Genomic DNA, 26,280 nt, shown 5'->3' on the forward strand with positions numbered 1-26,280 from the left:
CTCAGTATATCATTAATCATGATAAGATACTGTTATTAATATTGATATAATCCACTTCTATTATGATGACATGTTTTTTCATGGGCTTCTAGAATCAGAGATCATTACTGTTATATGATACCCTACAGGTTATCTAGTCCATCTCCCAACCTGAATGATGCATGAATCTTTTCTCTAACGTGTTGACAAGTAGCCATCAAGTCTATTCTTCAGTACCTCCATTGAAGGGTGCTTAGCTTCTTTCATTAAATACACTATTGTAATATTTGACAGCTATAATTACAGCATGTGTCTTTTATTATTAAACAAAAATCAGTCTTTCTGAAATCTATGACCATGGAATTTCATTCTGCCACTTGGAGCCACAAGAACAAGTCAGTCACTTCTATCCACAGTAGCTCCTCAAGTGATTAATGAGCATTATTATTCATCTCTTTTCATTTTCATCTCAACCATGTATTTCTGTTCTTAAATATCCTAATTTTATTCTATTGTTTCTAACACAATAATATTCTCATTCTGTAGCTGGTCTATTCACTCTCTTTGTACTCTAATTTGCTCATGTCCCTTTAAAAATGTGGCACCTATCATTAGCAATGTGCCCCAGATGTGACTTATCTCCTATATTTATAGTGATAAGTCACTCTATCTCAATTCATGCAGACTAAAATGGCACTTTTTGTTTAATGTAATTGACAATTAAGCTATATTTAGTTTATAGTGAATTTTGTAGAGTATCTATATTAATTATACATTATTTTCTTTATCCATGTGTTTCTTACCATGTAGAATGCAAGTAGCTTTTAGAAATTAAGAGCATGACTTTACAATAAATTTCACTGTGCTATTTTTAACTCATCCTTGTGACCTTTTGGACACATTGATTTTGTCATCTATTACATGATTATCATGGTACCTGACATACAAACAGTTAGCTTACTTCCACAATGTTTGAGCTGTATCATATTGTATATTTTAATTTTTAGGTGGATATCTAACACTTCCATTAATTTGAATTGTCTCTTAGAAAATAAAATGGGTATTGTGTCTATGCTATTTGGACAAATATGTAGCTGTTGTTTGTTCCTGTAATGCTCAATGCACTTTTTGAAAACTAGAAATAGCTTTATTTCACTTCTATTGTCAAAATTTAGGCTTTCCACCCCAAATTTGCTTGCTACTTTGCTGGGTTACTCCCTATGCTAATGCCCTATATTTTATCTAGAATTTCCTTTTTCTACTTTCACTTGATGAATGCATTCTCATACTCCAAGGCCAAAATGAAATTCTACAACTTTTGTAATTCTTTCTTTGAAACTCTCAATTAAAATTAATCTCTTTCTCCTCTTACAAACCTAAGATAATAGCCTTGATACATTTTATGCCATTTAAGACAGACTATAATTATTTACACCACCTTGGATATGTGTTTCTATTTCTATCATTAGGTTGAAATTTGTATAAAGCTAGAGACTTAATAGTCCACACAACCTCTACGTTAGTTGTTTTAAGTACATACTAAAAGCTGAATAAATTTTAATGACTTTAATTGAAAGCACACAAAATATCATAGGAGACAAGATTTTATAAGACATTAAATGAGAACTATGATATTTGTATCCCAATTTCTACCTTTCTTTATATGACCTTGGGCATTTCATTTCTCTTCTTTGTATCCCACCAGTATTAGCTACAAAATGAAGTACTTCTACTTATTATTTATTCAGTTCTTCAAATACTTTGTTGAATTGTTTTAGACCAGGATGCAAGAAAAGACCACTGACTCCAATTAAAATCAAATTAAAGCAAGCTTATTATTTCGACCGGCAGGGCTGCCTCTCCCTCCCAAAATGGCGGGAATAACACAGCACCCCAGCTTTCCTGCAGCTCAGCTTTATAGCCCAGAATGTTACACAAAGGGGGGTTACAGATAACAGAATTCTGACAAGCATCACACTAATGGTAGTTTACATTTTTTGCTGGCCCCAACATCAGAATTTATGAGGACCATTAGAGCCTCAGAGAGGGTCGTTGTCTGGCCAGGGAAGGCCAATATTTATGAGGTGTCACTAAGTTTCAGAGAGGGCTGCTATCTGGTCAGAGAGCCAGGCATGGGTGAGTTCAAGGCACGGGCAGGCATTCCAAGAAGGTTCAGAATTTGCAGTAATTTATAGTAAAGCCAAAATTATCTTTTCATGGTTTTGTGGTGAGATGCCCAGTTTTAAGAAAAGATCAGGTTGGGTCTATCAAATTGAAAGGTGTATAAGGTATTAGAATTTAATTTTCAAAATCTTACAATTAAAAATAGGGTTTACTTTTTCTCTGGCAGTGAACCAGCCTCACCCCAAGCGCTGTATTCCTGGATATCTCTTTCCTATGCCAATTGCTGTTGGGCCTTTCCCACATCCTTCTTTTGATGCAACTACAGGTGAGTTTTAAAAAAATATTACTGGGATCCATGTTGTATATTACAAAGATATATGACTATTAAGAGTTTATATAGTTTTGATTAAATCAATGATTCATGCTAGATTTTGGACTAAGTTTGTTATCTTTGCTTCTGGAGTCCAGTTACAAAATAAATTTCATCTGAACAATTATCCTATAGGAGATATTCTATGTAAGTTAAAATAAAAAGAACAGAGAACAAAATTTAAAAATCTACTGTGTGAAGCTAAGTAAAAAATGATATAATTATCTACTCACATGAACTACATTAGATACTAATAGAACCATTTAACAAATGAGGAAACTGATATTCAAAGTGGTGGAACCCAAAGTAAGTGTTAAGTAATTTTTATTCTAAAACCCAGATTGTTGCTCTTTATGCTACTCTGATCCAAAATAGAATTGAGCAAGGGAATTCAAATTTCTCTTTAACACCTGTTCTTACAATATTCAGAAACTTGCTCTACTTCCATTCCCTAGATTTGGAGATTAGATGGAAACATATTTCTATCAGAATATCACAAATTTGAATTTTTAACACTGAATTTAGAAATTAACAAGGGATTGATTCTAATTCCTCAAGGACACCAAAATACAAGATTTTCATATCACTTATGGAGCAACGTTTGCATGTAAACTATGCATATTCTTATACACTTAAATCATCTCTTGATTATGTACAATACCTAATAAAATGAAGAAAGCTATGCAAACAGTGCTGTATTTTAAATTAATAATGACAGAAAAAATCTGTGCCTGTTTAGCACTCATGCAGTTTTTCTTCATCTATTTTCAATTTGTGATTACTTTAATATGTAAATATGGAACACACAGATACACAAAGATGACCATATTTGAACAGGAAAAAAGAGAGAATTTCTTCATAAGTTAAAGTGTAAATTAGCATATATTCAGCAAACATATTACAAATAATCAGTATGTAACAATCTTATTTAATAAATTCCTTTCCCCTCTGTTTGGTTGTATTTATATTGTATCCAAGATTACACATTATATTACCTACAATCTACTATAGTTACTTTACATTAAAACCAACTAAAAAGTATTCAAGAAGTACATAGGATATACTTTCTAGCATTAATTATAATTTCACACAGGACTTTCACATCCATTACCTCATTTTATCATCATAATTAATGGCAAAAAAGTTAATGCCTGTAATCCTAGAATCTTGGGAGCCTGAGGCAGGAGTAACACAAGTTCAAAGACAGTCTCAAACAATTTAGTGAGGACCTAAGCAACTTATTGAGATCCTAATTCAGAATAAAAAAAAAATTTAAAAAGGCCTATGGATATAAGTTAGTGGTTGGGCACCCCTCGGTTAAATAACCTGGCATAAAAAAATAAAACTTTGGTAAATATATGAGATTTTTGATAGGACCATTTTAATAAGGATAACTTGGGTTAGCTGTTTGTATGCTATTTTTGTCCTACAGCATTATTACATGGACTAAAGTACAAACAGTGCAGTTCATCTATAATTTTTCTAATAAGGTTCAAAACATACAATTTTACTTTTTGAATAAAACCCCATTCCTTTATCTCAGCTATAGTAATAAAAATATTAATTATTTATTTTGATATTATTATATTAGATGAATCAAAATTATCATCATTCTAAGTAAAAATGAACCAACCAAAGATGATAATGATAATAAATACTTATTGAGTACTTAGTATGGTCCAGGCATTGAGTTAGTATTATGAATATTATATGTATAATATATATACATATATATTATATATTATATATATACATATACATATATATTATATATTTTATATATATATATATATATATATATATATATATATATATATATATATATATAGTTTATGTGTGGGTGTGGGTATGTGGGTGTGGGTGTGTATCCTCATTCAATACTCATTCTGAAAAAAACATGTCCATGGAACCATCAACACCAAATTGTCCTACTGTGCCCTGAGAGGATGAGAGATAGGGATAAACAAAATTTATCATTTACATTCTGACAGAGAGTGAAAAATGAAGGAAAATAGCACCAATGGATTTTTTTTCAGGGCCACAATCAAGACAGACAGAACCAACACATGCATTTAAGCAACTCTACTGATTCCTGGCAAATTGCTCTTTCCACTGTTCTATTCCCTTAGCATATAAAGAAAAAAAAAGAACAATTCAGTTTCCCCTTGTTTCCATGAGAGCTTTACAGCAAACTGCAATAAAATGGCAGTTTGGTTGAAATAATACTGATAATAATAACATCAATCAGTTATTATTTATTAAACACTATGTGTCTACATAAAACTTATTCCATTATCACAATTACTCTTCATTACCATTTTACTTCTGGTAAAACTGAGATTCAGCTAGACCAATAATTTATTACAGATTGCCCAGCTTTTGCAGAGATGACACTTTCAGATACACATTAAACAATTCAAAAAATGCACCATGGCCACCAATAAAAACAAGTGTTAATAATTTTGTGGATTACATTCCCATATATGAGGCATTTTACATTGCATTTGCTTTTCTCCATTGTTTCCTTTTTGGAACTGATAATAGAAGTGATTGCTTATTTCTTATTAATTGAAAAATTGAAATTGGCTTTTGTTCTGGGAACACTAGAAAGATGAACTAGCAAACTTGTTCACCTTTGAATTAAGTATTAACACCATATTCTCATGAAATGAAAGAAATATCAAGATTTTTGTCACAAAATTTGAGGGAATATTATCTGAATCCTCTTCCCTGCCCCTTCCTGTTTCTGATGGTATTTCTATCTCAGAGATACTTGCATTATTCAAAATAGGTTACTGTCACTTACAATCAATAAAATAGCTAAATGTAGTCTTTTTAATTGACCTGAGTTTCTCAGTATCAGATACCTCAAAGAACTTCTTTCAAAGAGTGGATGTTCTAAGGATAAATGCAATTATGGCATTTGCCAGTGAATGGATGGAAATAGAGATATCATGTTAAGAAAAACTAGACAAATTCAGAAACTCACAGGTTTGAATGATTTCTCTATGTGTGGAAGCAAGAGTAAATTAAAGGAAAGGGGGAGAGAAGGATAGGATAACAAAGAACAATCAAATGTAAATTAATAGAGTGCTGAAAGTAAGTCTAGTAGAGGAATGAGAAGGGAAACAGGAGGGAGGGCAGGAGGGAAAAGAGGGGATCATGAACTGAAATCAATTTCCATGTATGTATGACTTTGTTGGGATGCACCCTAATATTATGTATAACTATAAAGCTCTAATAAAAACAAAACAAATCAAGATGTGGCTAATGGCTTTTACCCAAAGGCCAATCTTGATCAGAAAAAAAAAATTGGTGGATGGATGCTGGACTGTGCTAATTCTCTAAAAGAGTTTAAAGATTGTCAATATGTGCAAATTAGAGAGAATATTGTCAATTGATATATGTCAATCTCACTTCCCAATCTGTCCCAAATTAATTCTCCCAGTTTGGCAGCTCTTGATTTAAATTAAATTTCTAACCCCCCAGATATTAGAATTTGTAAGGATCAAAGAGAATATCTGAAACTTGTTTCAGTTGTAGAGAGAAAAATTCAAAGCAATTATACAGAAGAATATGTATTTTTCATTGCAACTAAAATGTAAACAAAGTACTGAATTTTATTCTGGGGAATTTAGGAATACTAAAGAATTTTAAATCTTTCCTGAATGATATAGATCCTTCAAAACTATTTACTTCATTTCACAGCCTGGAGAATCATCTTCACTTGTCCACTTCACTTTGTATTATTTTGTATTAATTTCCCTCAAAATGGCAATTGGAACATCATAAAAATGATAAGATAAATGCTCTCTTGATTTCCATATTTCTTTGCCTTAGTTTTTTTGGAAATTCACTTGTATTTAAAATATATTTATAGGGAATAGTTTTGGGGAAAATTCAGTCTGCTCACATATCCCTCCTGCCATGGGTCTTCATCTACTCAGAAAGGCTAGTGGAAGGACAGGAACAATTGCATGTCAGCAGGGGTATGGATTGTTTAGAAAATCAACAAAGTTTAAAAGACACTAAAAGAACAGGTAAATTTTGTGTAAGAAGGAAGGGAAGCATAAGGCATAGTCAAAGGATTAGGAATCAGGTACTGCTGTTTTCTAATCCCTCAATTTGAAGTCTTGTTTAAGGTTTATTTTCTATACATGGGAGTCAAAGTCACGAGTTTATAGAATGGTTGTCATCCGAGAATTTAGAGTTAGGGAGCCTGCTATAAATAAAAATAATCCTGTGCTTATCCTTTCATCCTTGCAGAATTGAAACTGAGACAAGGCATATGATTCAGTTTAACAAGTATTGTTTTTTAAGCTTTGCTATGCACCAGGAATTTGCAAGCACTGGAAATAAATAAAATAGAATTTTTTCCCATCAAGGAACTCTTAGCTTATTGAAGGATACAAGAAAGAAAACAGAGAATTACAGTCTAGTATGATATATTTCTTTAAAAAGGTAAGTGAAAGGGTGTTATGGTCACACATCAGAGGAGCCTCTAACCAAAACCATATCAGTAAGAGAAGACATCTAGTAAGAAGAATAATCTGCATTGTGTTTTTAAAGATGTGTAGAAAGTGAGGTAAAAAAATTTTTACACAAATAACTATGAAGCTAGAAACTCAAACAAACTTAATACTGATAATTAGTGATAGTATTTTTTGAGGTTACAAAAATATAATTTTATTTCCTATCACTTAAAATAATCTGCATTTTGAAGCTCCATTCCTCTAGTACAGAAGTATGATTTAATTGGTGTACTTTTTATTGATTTTTTAAAAAATAAATGAAAATGGACTGCATTACAATTCTTATTACACATATAGAGCACAATTTTTCATATCTCTGGTTGTATATAAAATATGTTCACACCAATTCGTGTATTCATATATGTATTTTGGATAATGATATCCATCACATTCCACCAAGTGATAGTTTATTTTTATGGTTTAGTCATAATTTACAGAATAATATTTGTATTTTTCTTCTCTCTCTCTAGTGTACAGAGGCTTCTGGACGATTTTTATTATACTGGGTATTGGTTCTGGTCTGGCTGGAGGATTTCTGCTGGTGTGTGGTATGCCCTTTGCCAATGCTGGATGTTACAAAGTTGGAGGTGGCTTTCTGATGATATCAGGTATGTTGTAACTATGGGGACAAATTAATAACCAGAAAACTCTTTGTGTGTGTGTGTGTGTGCACGCATTCACACACACAGCGCACGTGCATGTGACAGAGAGTGCACATGTGCATGTATGCATGTTTGTCATTATATAACTTTTGCATGAATAGAATCTATACTTATAAGAAATAAAATGTAAATGAATAAATGCTGATGAGTTTTATATGTGCCCTAATATAAACTGTGCATAAAAATTTGTTGTTTTTTCCAACATATGTAAAATTTTACTTAGTGGTGGTGAGAAATATCATGTTTAACAACTTATTTACCTATTTCTAAAATCCTGACTTTTGGTTCCCCCCTCTAAACAGGTGACATATTGAAACATTTAGAGCCTCCTCCAATTATTTATTTATTGGCAGCAGTATTCAGTGTATAAGATAGATTTTAAGATGACATTATTATGGGTAAAAATAGAATTTTTGGAAAATAAAACATGTCATAAAGAAAAATATACAGGGGTATTGTGGCTCAGTCGAACAGTGCTTGTCCCACTTGTGTGAGGCCCTGGGTTCAATCCTCAGCACCACATAAAATAAATAAACAAAATAAAGATATTGTGTCCAACTATAACTAAATAATATTTTATACCTTTATTTATTTATTTATCTATCTATTTATTTATTTATTTTTATGTGGTGCTGAGCACCGAACCCAGTGCCTCATACACTAGGCAAGCACTCTACCACTGATCCACAACCCCAGTCCACTAAATAATATTTTTTAAACAGAAAAATACACAGTGTATTCTGAGTCCTTCATAGATCGATATACTCTCCTACATGCTTCCTTTCATAAGACTAAAATAAATTATCTTATACATTGATTATACAATTAAGAAAAGAGTGCTTTACATACAAATAAATTTGACATAAATTAAACTTCTAATTTTTAGCCAAAAAACTCCTCAAAATGTTAGGCGGCATTTTATTTTTTACTATATTCATATTTGCTTTCCTTGTATTGATGAAACTTTGGTGTTTCAACTTTAACCATTTTATTTTTATTTGTAAATATAGAAAACTATGAAAAATTGGAAAGCAAAGGCCACCCATAAACTCACAATCTACAGATAACCAATATTAATATTTTAATGTGTGCTAATCGAATATATTTCTTATAGATATTTATTTTGTTAAAATATTGTGGGGATTATGACAAATATTAGTAGTTAAATATCAGTTGTGTCTAATATTATCATTAATCTTTGTAACATGATCTTTTATAGCAGCATAATATTCTACCATATATTCTTATCATAATTTATTTTATTTTCTGGTACTGTTGATAGAACTCAGGGGAGATTTACCACTGAGTTACATTCCACGCCCTTTTATTTTTTATTTTTTGAGGCAGAATCTCACTAAGTTATCCATGCTGGCCTTGAACTTGTAATCCTCTTGCCTCAGTCTTCTGAAGTGCCAAAATTACAGACATGCATTATCACACCTAGTTCTATCATAATTAATCTTACCTTTACCTCATTTTTTGGAGATTTAATTTGTTTCCATTCATTGCTATTGTATTTGCAATAATAAATGTCCTTGTATAATGTTTCATGAAACAAGTTCTTATTAAGCACTTACTAGGTAAATGATGCTGTGAAGGCTATAGGGTAAATATTGATTGACAAATCAGGTAAGGTCCCTGCTGCACAGAATTTAGAATCTGGTAAAGAGATAGACAAAAATAAGTAAATAAATGTGTAATTAAAATTTTAATAAGTTTGATGAAGAGAAAGTAACAAGATTATGGAGACCAAAATATTGATAAGAGGTACTATTTTGGATGAGATAGATAGGGAAGGTATTTATGAGGAAGTAATACTTACATTCAAGCTGAATGTTGGAATGAGACAGACATGGGGACAAAGTCTCTCTCTCTCTCTCTCTCTCTCTCTCTCTCTCTCTCTGTCTCTCTCTCTGTGTGTGTGTGTGTGTGTGTGTGTCTGTGTACTTGGAGGCATGGAACACAGTGCACATTGTGTGGAGAGTGCTAGAAGAAACAAGCAGAATTATGGGGAGACCTTAAGGTGGTGAAGAAAAACTCGAAGATATTCAGTATATCTAGAGTTTAGGTGTAAGTGGGAGAGTACCATGAAATAAATTTCACAGAGTCATCAAAAGGTAGATAAACAGTGCTTTTTTACAGATCATGGTCAGGATTTTTCATTTTTTCTCTATTTCCATGAAAAGTCATTAAAGAGTTTAATCAGAAGAGGAATATATTTTGATTTTCCTGTAAAATATCATTCCTGCTGCTTTGTGATGAAATAATTGGAAAAACAACAACAACAAAAAAACATTAGAATGGTCTGATATAAAGGTTATAGTGGCATGGAGTAGAGAGTGGCAATAGAGAAGTAAATAATTTTAAGATATATTTAAATTTTAGGTGAGCATTATAAATCATATATAAACATACACATATTAGAACCAGTAGGACTTGTGAGATACAAAGGAGATGAGGGAAAACACAGGTTCATGAGAGAGTCCAATTTTTGTGTATATCACTGATTATTTTATATTACAAGTTTAGTGAAAGAAAATGTATATGTTAAGGTTCTTGCTATCTAATTGTCCCACCAAACTTATGTGATAATATATTTATCTCATTATGTGTATATGATATTTTCTGAAATCTTGCCATTTAAATCATTAATTTATTATGCTACTAATTTCCCAAAATAATAGAAGATAATTTATATACATGTATATGTGAATTAATTTTCAGTTTTCTCCATATTTAATACATAATAGTCTGCTAATACAATCTTCTCTCTTCTCTATGCATTTACAAAATTGTGTGTATTTCTCAAGTTTCAAAGTACATCTAACCTTCCCTCATGAAGTCTTATCTCCACAATATTTTAATTTCCTTTAGGATGGAAGTCTGGTGTTATGTTATCTATCTGCTATACTGTCTAATTCAACACTGAGTATAAAATACATTAATTGATTAGTTGTTGTCTTATTGAAATTTGGTTTCTTTGAATTCATGTCTTATAATACAATGGTGGTCCCATGAAATAATGAAATGAGACCTTGCAATTTATTAATGCTTGTTCTTAGAGACATATACCCAGAAAAGTTCTATATTGAACAATTATTATTTTTTTAATTTCTATTTTTGTATTTTTGATATTTTTATTTGTTCTTTTATGTATGAAAGTAGAAGCGTATTTTGACATATCTTACATACATGGAGTATAACTTGTCTTTTTTTGTGGTTGTACATGATGTGGAGTTACACTGGTTGCATATTCATATATGAAGATAGGAAAGTCATGTCCAATTCATTATACTGTCTTTACCATTCCCATGCCCCCTCCCTTCCCCCCATTCCCCCCTGTCTAATCTGGTGAACCTCCATTCCTCTCTCCACCCCACCTATTGTGAATCAACATCCGTATATCAGAGAGAACATTCAGTCTTTGGTTTTTGGGATTGGCTTGTTTCACTTAACATGATAGCTTCCAGTTCCATCCATTTACCAGCCAATGCCCTAATTTCATTCTTCTTTATGATTGAGTAATATTGCATTGTGTATATGTTCCACATTTCTTTATGCATTCATCTATTGAAGGTCACCTGGGTTGGATCTATGAGCATTCAAGTGGCCATGCCACTATAGTATGTTGATTTTAAATCCTTTGGGTATATGCTGAGGAGTGAGATAACTGGTTTCATTCCACGTTTTATGAAAAACCCCATACCGCTTTCCAGAGTGGTTGCACCAATTTGCAGTCCCACCAGCAATGTATGAGTGTATCATTTTCCCCACTTCCTTGCCAACATTTATTGTTATTTGTATTCTTGATAATTGCCATTGTGAATGCAGTGAGATGAAATATCTGTAGTTTTAACTTCCATTCCTCTAACAATTAAAATTTTAATTATATGGTATATGCCAAATTATATAATGTTATGGTTAATTATATAAAAACACTGATAACAATAACAGTAATTTATTGATGTGTAAGAACATGATGGGTAAGGACATGATGTGTAAGGATAGAAATACCATGAGATATTAGCGGAGTGAGAGATCATTGTGAGTGAACATGGGCAGCAAAGTCACTGTGGTGGAGGTGAGACATTTGCAAGATGATTGAGGTACATGGTAAGGTGAGAGTGTATACTACAGGCAGAGAGGCTTGTGTTTCACAGGTGGTAATGTAGAAGCACTTGAAATAAAATTAAAAATGCTTCCACAACTTTTTTCTAGTAAGATTTATAGCCAAAGAGAGTTATGTAGAAACAAAATTTTGAACTTTACTATAGTTTTGGGAATGAAAGACAGGAGTAGTTGAAGACAGATATTTTGAAGAGTTTTAGGTTAAACTAGACCTAAAACCTAGAAACAGCTAGAAACAGCTCTATGCCAAATAAAATAATTACATGAAATAATATGGTGATATTGACATTGATATTTACATTTGTATATAATTTATTTTGGCACACTTCTGTGCATTTAAATCAACAGGAAGAGTCAACAATGTTTTCTGGAGGAAACACTTTTCTTATTATTTTCACTCATGTGATGCCAACCACCTCAAGCTCAAGAGTATGCCTTAAAGTAAACCTCACTAACTTTGAATCAATTTTGCAATGTAATGTGAATTTCAGGAGCAAATGAACTAGGTTGATGTGACACGGGTCTTAAAATTTGGAGGCAGGGGCTGGGGATGTGGCTCAAGCGGTAACGCGCTTGCATGGCATGCGCGGGGTGCTGGGTTTGATCCTCAGCACCACATAAAAATTTTAAAAAAAATAAAGATGTGTCCACTGAAAACTGAAAAATAAGTATTAAAAAATTATCTCTCTCTCTCTCTTTAAAAAAAAGTTGGAGGCAGCCTTTCTAAACAATGGTCAAGATTGCAATTCAGATATCCCTGGACTTTGTGCTGCTTTAATTTTGGGTGTTTTACATTTAGATAGTTGTTGTCTTGAACAACTCACCCTCATTCTTCACTCCCCAGGTTCTTCACAGCTGTGGGGTACTAGCTCATCTCCTGTATCCTTTGAAATCATTTTGCCAATAAAAGTTGAAAATTACTAGCATATAAATCAGTGTTAACCTTTATTTCAGTGTTAATCATGCCTTCAATTTGAGTAGAATTGAAAAATTATTGGGAGAGAGGGAGAGAGACAGAGATGAGAGAGAGAGAGAGAGAGAGAGAGAGAGAGAGAGAGAGAGAAGACAGGATTTTTTTAAGTCCATAATTCTTTGGTGAAAAATAGATTTCTCATAAATCTAACTAAGTTCCAAGCTCTTATTCTAGCAGTGTTATAAAAGAAATAACTGATGATTAGTTATGTCTTTATGAAGAAAATTACAACAAATATAGGAGAAAATTAGAGTAAAATATACAAATATAACAAAAGGAATCACAACTACAGACTTTTTACTTTATGGCCATAATGAGAAGTCACCATACAATTACATTATCTATAGAAAATTTTTCTTTTCTTTGATGCAAATTATCCATAAGAACTATATATGTGATGATACTGAAGATCATTATTATATTTTCTTAGTGTTAATATCTATAACAAGCAATATGTCTCAAAGGGAAATGAGTACCTAATAACCAATCATCCATATTCCTATTATTAGCAAATTATGTGAAATAAATTTAGTTTCCAAGGAGAGTTTCAATTCTGTTCTTCCACAATTATGCACTTTTCTCTCTTTAGAAGATAAGGCACTATATTATGTGAGCCAAGACTAAGTTGTATTTATACTAAAACCTCATTAATTTAAAGTAATTTTTGAGAAATTCAGGACTGAATGGAAGAATGTTTAGAAAAAAAATAGTTTTACACACACTGTATTAATGAGCAACATAGCATTTCAAAGTAGGAAAACTGCTTTAGTGAACAGATAAATATATAATTGGAATGCTAGCTATTTGCCACAAAAAGGGGACATAAGTAAATGTTCTCTAAGAAGGTTGGCAATGCCTTAGTATCCCATGAAGTTTGCTTAATGTGGCCTATTTTTATATGCAGAACATAGAAAAACAACAATCCTTACATTGATTTTTCTCTAGACTAGCCAATATCGCTTCTCCTTTCTTTTGGATTCACTTCTTGCCCTTCATTACCCTTTCAGACTTAATATTTTTAATAGCATCTTATTTTGTGAGGTTTTCTTCAATTAGACCCGTGCTGTCACACCCACTTTTTATTTTCCATCTTGGCTCAGGAAGGACTTTATTATGACTGGTTCAGATTTTGGGGATCATAGCTCAGACAAAGTCTCTACACAATAAATTATTTACCTATGATATTTTAAGAAGTGGTGTTTTTCATGAATTCCAAACTAATGGAGTGAAAATGAAAACTTTACTTCCTACACAGATATGTTCATATAGATTGAGCCTTTGCACACACAGAATAGGAAAACATTTAATGTGGTTTTTTAAAACTTTTTTTTTTTTAAAAGCTTGTTTTCTTCAGTTTTCTGATATACACCTAAAGGTGATTCACTCCTTTAGCATGTAGTGCTGTGCTCCATGAAAAGTAGCAACTCACTAGGAAAAAAAGTCATATTTAAATGAAAAATCTGTATTTATCAAGTTGGAGACTAGATATTGATAAGGATAGGGTAACATGAAGACACAAACAATGTCACACATTTCACTGTAATATTATATATATTTTTGCCATTCTTTGGAGCAGAAGACTGTGTTCAAGTGTAGAGGCAGCCCCTGTCTCCACAGAAAAGTCTTAACTGGGCTTCTCCAGAAATCTTCACCATGGCTGATTTTGGGACTGTCAGCAAAAGAGTCTCTTCAAAAGAGTTCAATGTAGATAAACTTCCTATTTTTATGTTGCTCTATTTTACTTGGCCACTGGCCGGGAAGATATCAACACTCCAGGTGCTGGACACCCCCTTACTAGTTTTTCACAAAAGTATCCAGTATAGTAGTTTGTAGAAATATACAAACAAGGCCTCTGGCCTTGAGCTGGGCTTCACAGAGATGTCTATATTTCTAAGAGTAGAGAAGATACCAATTGTTCTCCATGGTAACAGCTGGCAGGGGGAAGAAATGTAAGGGGAGAAGAAGCTCTCCCCTTCTCAGGTGTTGTCCTTGAAGGGTTAAATTGCCCAAAATAATGAGAGAAAAAGCAGCTTTTATGTAAAATTCTGCAGCCCCTCCCTTTACATGCTGGGTATAAAATTCTGAAACTACCTGAACTTGGAGTTCAGGGGATTGATTGATTATAGCAAAAGCTGTGCCCTCTGAACCTGGCTGCAGCCAAATAATACTGTTTCCTGCTATCTTCGGTGCCTTGCCTTGTTTGTCCCCACAACACATGTTTTATAATATGATTGTTCACCCTACATGTTTTACTTGAAACATAGTAAAGACAGATGATTTATCCTGCCTTTTAAAAGTTCTCTTTATCCCTCCAACATCTATATTATTGGCATGCCTCAAAATTCATCCTTAGTCCCCTTCCCTAGATCACTCATTCCCTTTATAAACTCATCTCTGACTCATGGACTTAAATATTATCTATATGCTGAAGATTCCCAAACCTATGTCTATGTAGTACCCCTGTGAACTCCAGACATAGATATCCAGTAGCTAACTTGTTGTCTGTACACAGTATACTGTCGTAATGCATTTGAATCATATCACTTTCATGTTTAATGATGAAATGGCTTCCACTTGACTTAGAGGAAAGATTCATGTATTTACAATGAGCTACACAGTCCTGAATGGTCTGTTGTCCAGTAATCTTCTGCCATTTACCATTTTATCCTTATTTTGTACAACTACTCCTTGCTCGCTCAGACTCAACCATAGTGGTCTTCTTGCTGTTTCTTGAACTTGGATGCAATCTCTTCCTGAATACTCTCCTCAGTACTCTGTGTGGTTTAATAATATGACTTCTCTGAATTTTTAATGGTATGTTCTATCCTGATCAAGTTATTTAAACATCACAACACTTACACTTACCAGTGCTATAATACCTTATAATACAATATATTTTCCCAATTAATATAGTATTTTCAGCTTCTAATTGACTTTATTTATTATTTATCTTTCACCTCCTATTGCTAGAATCCAAGCCCCATAAAGACAAGCGATATTTTATTCAGTTCTATAACCTAAGAATCCAGATAAATTCCCAATGTATAGTAAGTATTTGCCAAATGAATAAGTATATTGAACAAATTATTTTATTTACCGAGATTTAAAGATATACTTTCCCCCAAAATTATACTAATAAACAACAGAAAAGAGAAAAATCTTTGCTACTTACAAAACAAATCACTTTTCAAAAATGTTGGAAATTGTGGATATCTTCTTTTAAGAGGTAGATAGATAAACTGGAATGAAAGAAAGGGACTATTGTTTGGCTTAAAACCATGTTACTGGAATACTAGATCTATATCATATAATTAAGAGGGAAAATAAATCTTTTCAGAGTCATAATCATTTAAAAAGCTGAAATTGACACATGCATGTGTTCTGCATTATTTGTTGACCAGAATTTCTCAGTGGTTACTAGGAGCTACAATTATAAAAATGAGTTAACATAAATTTCTTTAATAAAAATATTTCATTGTAAATTAAGTTTTGAAAATGCTAGGTTAAAAAAAGTTAAATTGGGGCTGGGGATGTGGCTCAAGCGCTATGGCACTTGCCTGGCATGTGTGAGGCCTGGGTTCGATCCTCAGCACCACATACAAACAAAGATGTTGTGTCTGCCGAAAACTAAAAAATAAATATTAAATATTCTCTCTCTCTCTCTCTCTAAAAAAAAAGTTAAATTGGTATCTTTAACCATATGATTTCTAACAGTTTGATATACTGGTTACCTTGAATCACTAAGGTTGGAGGTGAAGAACATATCATATTATAAATGTATTTAACTGAATATACTTCGTCCCCCTCTATCTCTTGAATGTAATATCTTGCTAATATGCTTTATTTACCTTTAGAGGTCAGACATAAGACTTATGTGGAAGTTAATAAGGAAGACAATCTCACACAAATTAAGAAAGCATTTTTTTTTTTTTTTACCAAAAGCTTAGTCCTTGTCCCTGATGCCCATCTAATAATGAGGTCATGGTTTTGAGAAAACAGAAAAAGAAGGGTTTTTTTTTTCTAGCAAATTAGAAACATAGGAGATTACTGTCCCAGAGGCTGAGATTCAACCCTTCAGTGAGAACAGAAGGTTTTTTTTTTTTTTTTGTTCATTCCAGATGTTCCCTGGTGGGTGGGAGACTGTGATTCACTTGTTAATTTAGGAGGTAGCCATTTCCTAGATCTTCTACTTAGTTCCATCCCTAAGGTCCAAAATACTTGTTTCTCTTGTTCGTTGTTTGGTCAAAGACAGATAAGCGAGCCTGGGATGAGAAAAATGTAATCCTGTTTTTCCCAAGGTTAGGGCATAGGAGAGCAAGAAGAGAAAAAGAAAACCTGTCCCCTTTAAAACAAGCCTCAGTAGCTATATTCAAAGAATGAGATAGATCACTGTTACATCAAGGCAGTTCAGTGGTCCATGGGGCGTAGTTGGCAGGTGACTATATGAGGCTAGGTTGGCAATAAAGAAGACAGCAAAGTAATACTTTGTTGTACACCAATTTGCACAAACACTTCTTAGTATTTCAGCCAGGCTCTGAAAACCATGAAGACAGTAACTCATAATTATACCAGTGAAAAACAGATCAAGTTTTTCTGTGAGGAGGTTAGTAAGAATTGTATGTCTATGAAATTGAAACCAGTCTTGAAAATAAGTTTCAGGTCTTCGTTCCCCTGCTATTGAAGATTGAACACCTGAGAATCACTGAGGCAAGTGTAAAAAAGTTTTATTTAAAGGAAAGAAGGTCGAAGGAGAGAAAGACTCTTCTAGAGAGGAGGAGGTCCTGAGCTGGTGCCCCAGGCAGTGGGATGTCTTGCACCTTTTACATATTTTAGGTTTACTTTCTTCTCATGTCCCCTCCCCATCTTTTCTTGCCTAGGCAACCAAAAGCCTGGGATGAGTTGCCCAGGGGGTACCTCTCTCTATTTTCCATATCAGCTCAGAAAGGCAGGAAGAGAGTCACCCAGGAAGTAGTCATTAACAATGCTTTGTCTTGGAGGAACAATTCCCTGGAGGCAGGTGACTTTGGCAAAATTTCTAAAAAATTCTCACATATAGCTGAGGAGAGGAAGTGTCCTGGGGGTATTAGTATTTTATTTCCTGTTGAACCAGCTTCTGTCTTCTGGACCCAATAATTCATTATATACACTGACTATCCTTTTGCCCCCTCTCAAAATCAGGCTCAAATTGACTCAGGTCAAACTTGTGATGCTAGAGTCCTTTGTGATAGTTATTGACAGGTACTCCCACATAAGAATCATTGCTTTATAGCCTCTAACTTTACTTACTTTTGGTAGAGCTGACACAAGTGCACATCTTAAAATTACATAAAGAAAGAATATATTGTCTTTCCTTTTAAATGTCTATGTATGACTGTGCTTTGATCATATTCTCCTGCCAAGTGCTTAAGATCAAGTTAGTCAAAACTGACCTTGTTCTTGTTTACCCTTAGCATCAACTGAGATGCTTCAGAGATCACTCTTGGTAAAGCGTGAGAAGCCTTTTAGCTCCTTTAGCTTTCCTCTACCAGTTGTGTCATCTTCAGGATGAGTCAGGGTCTTGCTGACCATATGTGGCTTCCTTTGGAAGTGACACTCCTTTTTAAAGAATGAACTGATTGGCTACTTGTTCTCTAGGGTGCTCTCAATCTCCCTGATCAGGTGGTATGGTGACTCACTGGAGTTGCAGGACCCTTAAAAGATTCCTGTCATTCTCAGGGTCCTGGTTGACCTTAGAGTGCAAAGGCCAAAATATTGGCTGCTTTTCAGTGGCCCTTTTACTTCCTTGTATTGTTCTCCACGATTTTGTTGTTTTTGTTTTAAACATATGGCAGGCCACTTTCAGGAGTCATAAAGTGGAAATAATGGATTATAACTCCAGCATCTGTAATTTTACAGTTACCTCTTCCATTTAATTTGAATCAGTATTAATACTAGAATGTAACATTATATTCTATCATGATGGTTTATTGTCTTAAATTAGCTCAAGTTTTTCTATTAAAAGTAGTACTTCTGCAAAAGTACCAATGAGCAACAATTATAAAATTTTACAAAGAAAATAAAACACGAACATTAAAGCATCTTTGGTATCTATCTATCCTCTACAAAGCCCCACATTTACATACAAGTTTTACCTTATCTTAAAACTTTTTTTACAAATCTAAATAGCTTTTACAATTTTCCTCAACTTTTACTCAAGTTTTGCATTATATCCCCTATTTATTTTGAGATCATAGTAATATTTATAACAACAACAAAAATCTATCATTTCAACAGAACTTTAAATATGCTTAATTCTAGCCTACTTTTGAGCTATTATAACATGGAAAAGGATGAGCGGCAGAGATCTGACTCAGGTGAGACTAGCCACTTGACAAAATTTAAAGTGTTTTGTTTCTAAAGCTGATCTTTGCCTTTTAAAGAAATATCATTCTACAAAATTCTCACATAAAGTTAGTTTTCTGAGTCTATTGAATATCAGTTAGATGTATGACATTATATCTGAAACATGAATCAAACAGAAAGACTAAGAGAGTTCCAAACTTCTTACTCATGGAAAAAGTGGCAAACCACACTTCAATTGTCAACCTTTGAACAAAATCAGGCTCGCCTCATTACTTTCCAAAAATACATTTACATTCACATCTCATTATAAGGAGTAATGCAGCATTTTATATACAACTTATTGACAAGTTACCTTTATCCAGTTATAAAACATTATATTACATAAATAAATACCAACCAAATGTGTTATTTTTATATAAATCTGAAAGAGACTATTGATACAATTTTAGTTTGGAGAACAATAACTTGGTACTCTCACAAGTTTTATATTTTAAAGGGCTTGTATGCTTGAGGAACATGAATGCATTTAATATACAAAGAATCCAGTAATATTTAGTGTCGCAATTCCATAGATGTCCTTAAATTAACTACGTTTAACTTTTAAGGTAAAATATAGAATATATAGTGTATGGTAAAATAACCACATGTCTGCATTATTTAGCAGTACTAGAAAAATATCAAAGGATAACCTTAGATCTTATATATAGATCTTATATATTTAGAAAACAGTGTTAATAATCAGAAATTACTTAATCAAAGGGCACATATATAAGTCAGGTCATCAAATGGCAGTGTGGCTCTCTGTGTCAGGTAAAATGTATAAAAGACTGCACTTATTGGGTACCTTTCCAGTAAATGTACATAGATTTCCATTTTACAAATTTTACATAACACTTAGAGAAGGCTCAGACATACATAGTTTTCAAATGTATACATATCTTTAGTTGCATATATTTAGGGTATTAACTATACTGTAATAATCTAATATACAGTTGTTTATTTAACTACTTACAAAGTAATCATTTAAAAGAGTTTAAAACAAGTATAAACCCTAATCCTTTAAGACTTAGTTTCCTTAAGGAACAAAACCTAATAGACACAAGAAAATTATCTTGATAGATAAGAGCAAAGCAACGTTTCAGACATTGCTTCATGTCCCACTACATTAAAATTTAATAATTTTGACTGTGGTGATTATAGTTGGTTTAATTATGTACATATACTTTCTGAGACTTACCTTCCATAAAACTTCTGCAACTTATTTAGATATTCTACAGTCTGTTTACATCCTTAGTTTTGTCCTCTCTTTCATCTTGGACCTTAGTACCAGAATATTACTTTTCCATAAAAATATATTCTCATACAGAAACAATTTTTTGACTTCTAACTTTACATAATAAAGTATATTTCTATACCTATAACTTTCTTATATCTCTTTTCTAGTATAAAACCCTTTCTTAAATTCATATTCTGAAACAATCTTTATGAATGTTATCAATGCACTAAGTTTATACAATGTACTTTGACCCAGGACAGGAATTAGACAATTTGGCATATGAAAAAACTGTGCCTTAATTTTTTTTTCTTCCAGGTTGCATTCGAGGGGATGGAGCACAGGAGATCTTTGAGTCTGACCTGTCTCTCTTATAATTATCACAATGCCATCAACTTTAAGTGAGTTCCCAACTGTCTATTTTATTCAGAGGCCCCTATGGGCATTTTTCTTATACTAGGTATACTTATATTCAGTGGAGGAGGCCTTTTCTATCCTTTTTCCTTCCTTCCTTCCTTCCTTCCTTCCTTCCTTCCTTCCTTCCTTCCTTCCTTCCTTCCTTCCTTTTCTTTCTTTCGTACCAGGGATTGAACCCAAGGGTGCTTAACCACTGGAGCCATATCTCCAGCCCTTTTTATTTAGAGTCAGTGTCTCAGTAAGTTGTGCCTCACTAAGTTTCTGAGGCTGGCTTTGAACTTGTGATCCTCTTGCCTCAGTTTCACCAGTGACTGAATCTATACTTTTCTTTAGTTTTCCATGGAGATCCCTTTGCAGAGGTTCCCAAAAATTGGGTTGGCTTTAGTTTCTATATATTTTTTTTTCTGTTCTGGGTGCAGTTATTTAATCTGCCAGTTTAGTTTGATGAGATAGTATCAGCAAGAATTACTCTGCTGTGGTGACAGATATCCTATGGTCTAATTGGATATACTGTCAGATTTTAAAAGAGAAGATTAATCCTGTTCTCAGGTCATAACTAATGATGCTAGAACCTACTGCCAAGTTCTTTGTGGCCAGTAACATTCCCTCCATTGGGCCAAAGGGGCTTGAAGGCAGGTCAGAGGCCAGGTCCTCTTTTCCCATTTTCTACAGTCCACACAGATTTCATAGATTTTTTTTCCTATTCAGGATTGCTGGCTCTGATCCACAGAAAGATAATCTGTGGCTGCCTGGAGCCAGGCTGAGTGCTTTCCGGCACTGGGTTGAAAGTATTGAAATAATTTTTTAACCCTTTTTTCTGGTGTCTGGCTATCCTTGCACTTCAGAGGCAGTGCCTTTTTGCACTCTCAACTTGGTTTCTGGCTGTTCAAACTACTTATAATGCAAAAACATAAATGCCTGTACATTTAGAATTTCTTCCATTTACTTTATCTATGACAGACCAACTCCAAATGCAAGATTGTATAGTAATCCAGAAAAACATTCAAATGTTAGATTTATGTTACAGTAAAACATCTTTCTCTTAGGCTTATACCTATAGGTAACCCATTTAACCAAGATATTTCCAAGAGACTATCTATAGGATGAATTCAGCATTGCCCATGTCTTAAAGGGCCAGATATACACACAAAGAAAGAAACAGACAGCTAGAGAGGATCCCTAAAACTGTGGCCTAGATGGGAAACTTTAAGACAGACCTGCATATACAAAAATTTATACTTACTTTAAAACTCTGACAGACCAACTCTAACAGCATGATTTATAATGCAGAAAGTCATTTAAAAGCCAGTTTGATATTGTAAAACCTCATATTTTTCTTAGGCTTATACCTGTAGGTGGCTCTCTCTCTCAGCCACAATCTTTCCCAAGAGACAACCTATAAGATCAATATAGCATTGCCCATGTCTTAAAAGAGGCAGTAACAGGTACAAACAAAAACAGACAGACAATCTGGGCATCCCCAAACCCAAGGCCAACAAACAGATGAGAAACTAGAAGGATTAGAAGACAGTAAACATCCCTAGGTTCTTGAGTCCTGCTTAACCATGACTCCTATACTAGCAGCACCATAGATGTCCCCATCTTTATGGAACCAGAAGTTCCCATAAAAAACAACCAGATATGTAAAATTAAGGGTCTCAGTGTGCATACACACTTACCAGATGACAAAGGTGTCATGGCCTACTGAGTTCAGTTTCCTTTTTCTCAAAGGAGACTAAGCTGAAGCAACCTATCCTGTTCAGGGAGAGAAGACAGGAGTTTCCTGAAGCAAAAGGAGCTTCAGTGGGACAGCTCCTTAATCCTTTACTTATAGAAATAGCTTTTCCAGTTCCACCTCAGGGAAACTCTCCCATTTCCATCTGCTAACTCTCAAGCAGTTGGCACTCAACAAATTTGCCAGCCACCCTGCATCCTCAGCATGAAAGTGGGTTGCTTGGAGAGTCAGGTCTGCCCAAGGAAGCTAGAGTGAGGTCTGAATTTGGGACCAATCTGGGTCACCAAATTTCTTACCAAAAGCTCTGTCCTTGTCCCCAGTGCAGATCCCCAATTAAATTTGCTATTTTTGTATAAAGTCTGAAAGAGATTATCACTACAGACAACTTTAGTTTGGAGAACACCAGCTTGGTAAAGTGCTCTCTAAAGTTCTCAGATATCTACATATCTCATTCACTTATATTTTTGGTGTCAAATATATTGTAATAACTTAAAATAACAGTTGTTTATATAACTAGCTACAAAGTTACCATTTAAAAGAGTTTACAACAGTTACAAATCATAATTCCTTTAAGAATTACTTTCCTTCAGTAATAAAACCTAATAGACAAAACAAATTGGCATAAAAACAAATACACCTGTAATCCCAGCAGCTTGGGAGACTGAGACTGGAGGATTGTGAGTTCAAAGCCAGCTTCAGCAATGACAAGGCACGAAACAACTCAGTGAGACCCTGTCTCTAAATAAAATACAAAATAGGGCTAGGGATGTGGCTTAGTGGTTGAGTGTCCCTGAGGTAAATCCCTGGTACAATCACTCCCAATATTTTTAGTTGTATTTTATTTATTTTTTTATATTGTGCTGAGGATTGACTGCAGTGCCTCATATGTGTTAGGCAGGTGCTCTACCACTAAGCTACAACCATAGTCCCAATGATTTATATTGATATATAAGGGCACATCAATGTTCTCGACTGTTTCTTATTAGTGCATTAAAATTTGATCTTAGAAACTCTAGTAATAATTTCTATTAACTGTACTAATTATAGCCAACTTAATCACATACACAACTTTTTTGAGATTTACCTTTCCATAAAACTTCTGAGATTTACTTAGACATTCTACAACTTTTTATAGCCTTAGTTTTGATTCTTCATTTTGGATATTGGAATCAGAATATATTTTTACCATACAGAATACTTTCACATCCAGAAACATTTATTTTTCTTTTCATTTTTTCTATCTTATATTTCTATACACTCTCTGTATGTAGAATATAACTTTCTTATATTCAAGGTTTCTTTTACTCTTTCTTAAATACATATTTTGTAACAATCTTTATGAAATTTCTGAATTGAGGCAAATTATTTTTTAATAAGATGAAATACTTTACACTTTTTAACAATACTTTAATTGAAGCACAGCTGAAATTTTTGAACACTTTGCATAAATATTCACACCTGTTGGAATTGTAACTCAATAACCTTGCTTTTTAATATTTATTTTTTAGTTGTATTTGGACACAATGTCTTTATTTTATTTATCTTTATGTGGTGCTGAGGATCAAACCCAGGGCCTTGCACATGCTAGGTGAGTGCTCTACCATTGAGCCATAACCCCAGCCCGTCTTGCTTGTTTTTTAAGACCTAGAAGCAAAGCAATCACAGGAACAAAGCATCTCAAATGTTTCTTTTTTCATTTACCCATTTACAAAACTATATTTAGCATACCTTTATATATGTTACCTTATAGGTCTCAAGAGGCCAAAAGTACATGAATTTATATTTAGTAGTTGATATTTCAGTATTTTAATTTGCAAATTAATCAGATTTCTAATATTTATGAAGGTTAATCCCATTTTTGTTAAATATAATTTACTAATTTATAACTGTTAACTTTAGGTTATTCATGAAAACCAAGCCTACTCAAAATTTATCTTTTTTCTCTGCCAAAGCAAAATCCTAAAACCATTGGGACATTATAATTTAAACATTTTATAGCTCTAAAGACTTGCAGAAATTGGTACTCATCAGTGTGAACTTTCTTCATAGACAGAATAGGCAATCTGTAGAGTATGTAGGAAAGCTGACTCAATTCATGTTTCAAAATTTGAACAAAGAGAATGGATCCCCATTAATACCTATCTCTTAAGGTGGTATTTTTTTTCTTCCAGGGGCAAGTTATTTCCTCCTAAGAAAAACCTTAGTTAAGGTAACATTGACCAACTTTCTCAGGGTCCCTTTGGCCCAAACAGCATTACTGTCTTTTAGTAGACCTCTAGCAGAGCAGGATTTGTTTATTTTTCCTGTGAGGCACTTACAAATGAAGTCATTGCTTTTTGGGTGAGAATTTTATTAGAACATTTAATTTCCACAACAAATTAAAAAAAAAAAAAACCTGTGCCTTAATCTATTTTTTACTCCCAGATTTAATTCAAGGTATCGGAGGACAAGATATTGTTGAGCTTGTCTTACCTCTCTTATCATTATCACAATGCCATCAATTTCAAGCAAGTTTCCCACTGTTAATTTGTCAATTTTACCTAAAATCTTTTTTTTTTCTGGAGGGGAGATGGGGCTTTTTTACAGTAGGTGTATTGATATTCAATTGAGTAGGCTCTTTTCATCCTTTTTATTAGGCTTCCTTGAATATATCTTAGATGGGTTTGCTTTTGTTTCTGTTACTCCCAGGCATTATATATCATTAAGGCACTATCATCTAGTTGTGAACGGCTTATGTAAGTTTGTCCCCTCTGTTCATTTAAAAGTGTTTTTTTTTTAATTCTGTTGTTCAGAGCACCCAATTAAATTGAAGGTCATGTTGACTATATAGATACCTTCATACATGGGGACTGCAGCAGTAACAGGCAGGGCTCCACTCAGAGGTCCCCTTGCCAAATACCCCAGGTTCTAATCCAACAGTGCTGGAATCCATTGTCATATCCTTTGTTATTGGCAGCCTTTATCCCCTAAATAAGATAGAATAATTAATCATCAGGAAATTAAGTTAACGGGCCCCAATTAATTTTAATTCAAATATAAAATCTCCTCTGTCCCCTTAAATATTCCAGTTAACTTCATTGTCCCAGAAAAGCATGAAAATAGAAGCAGGGGTAGACCCAAATGTAGGTTACAGAAAAAATTCAGACTTAAGGGCTAAAAAGGCATAGTCATTTAGAAACTTATAGAACAATCCAGCTAGCTTTGGTACCCTCCCAGTTCCTGTATAATATGAATTTCAAACATCTTTCTCTTGGACAGGGTTATATCTATAGGTGGCCCATTCAGCCGAGATCTTTCTTCCCAACAGACCACTTATAGGATAAATGCAGTATTGCCTGTGTCTTAAAAGGAGCAGTAACAGATACAAACAAACAAACAAACAACAACAGCAAAACCAATGGCAGACAACCAGAAAGGATCCCCAAAACCATGGATGATAAATGGGAACCTTTAAAACAGATGGACCAGATAGAGGGGAAATACTCAAAGATCCCTATTCCCATTTAACCATGATTTTTATACCAGCAGCTCCACAGATGCCCTCACAAAGAACCAGATGTTCCTACAAATGGGAACCAGATGTATAGAATTAAGGGTCTGGGGGTGCCCATTGTGGGAGCTTACCAGATGGCCAAGGTGATACAACTTCACTGTGTTTGGTTTCCTTTTTTTCTATTTAGACTAAGTTGGAGGAATCTGTATCATTCAGGGAGAGAAGGCAGAAATTACCAAAGAAAAAGGGGCA

General features: G+C 33.6%; 1 protein-coding gene across 1 annotated transcript in view; it reads left to right on the top strand.

Moving 5' to 3' along the window:
- The window catches only part of LOC124091540 (transmembrane protein 182-like), a 91,135-nt gene that overhangs the window by 51,659 nt on the left and 13,196 nt on the right, over positions 1–26,280 (top strand). The window contains exons 3-4 of the mRNA XM_046442614.1: positions 2,330–2,428; positions 7,476–7,613. Of these exons, the coding sequence (XP_046298570.1) occupies positions 2,330–2,428; positions 7,476–7,613 (237 nt within the window). The remainder of the gene's footprint in view (positions 1–2,329; positions 2,429–7,475; positions 7,614–26,280) is intronic.

This window comes from Marmota monax, unplaced genomic scaffold (assembly GCF_021218885.2).
Source record: "Marmota monax isolate L192 unplaced genomic scaffold, Marmota_monax_Labrador192_F-V1.1 WCK01_AAM20220418_F8-fsc00212, whole genome shotgun sequence".
NCBI classification, from domain to species: Eukaryota; Metazoa; Chordata; class Mammalia; order Rodentia; family Sciuridae; genus Marmota; species Marmota monax.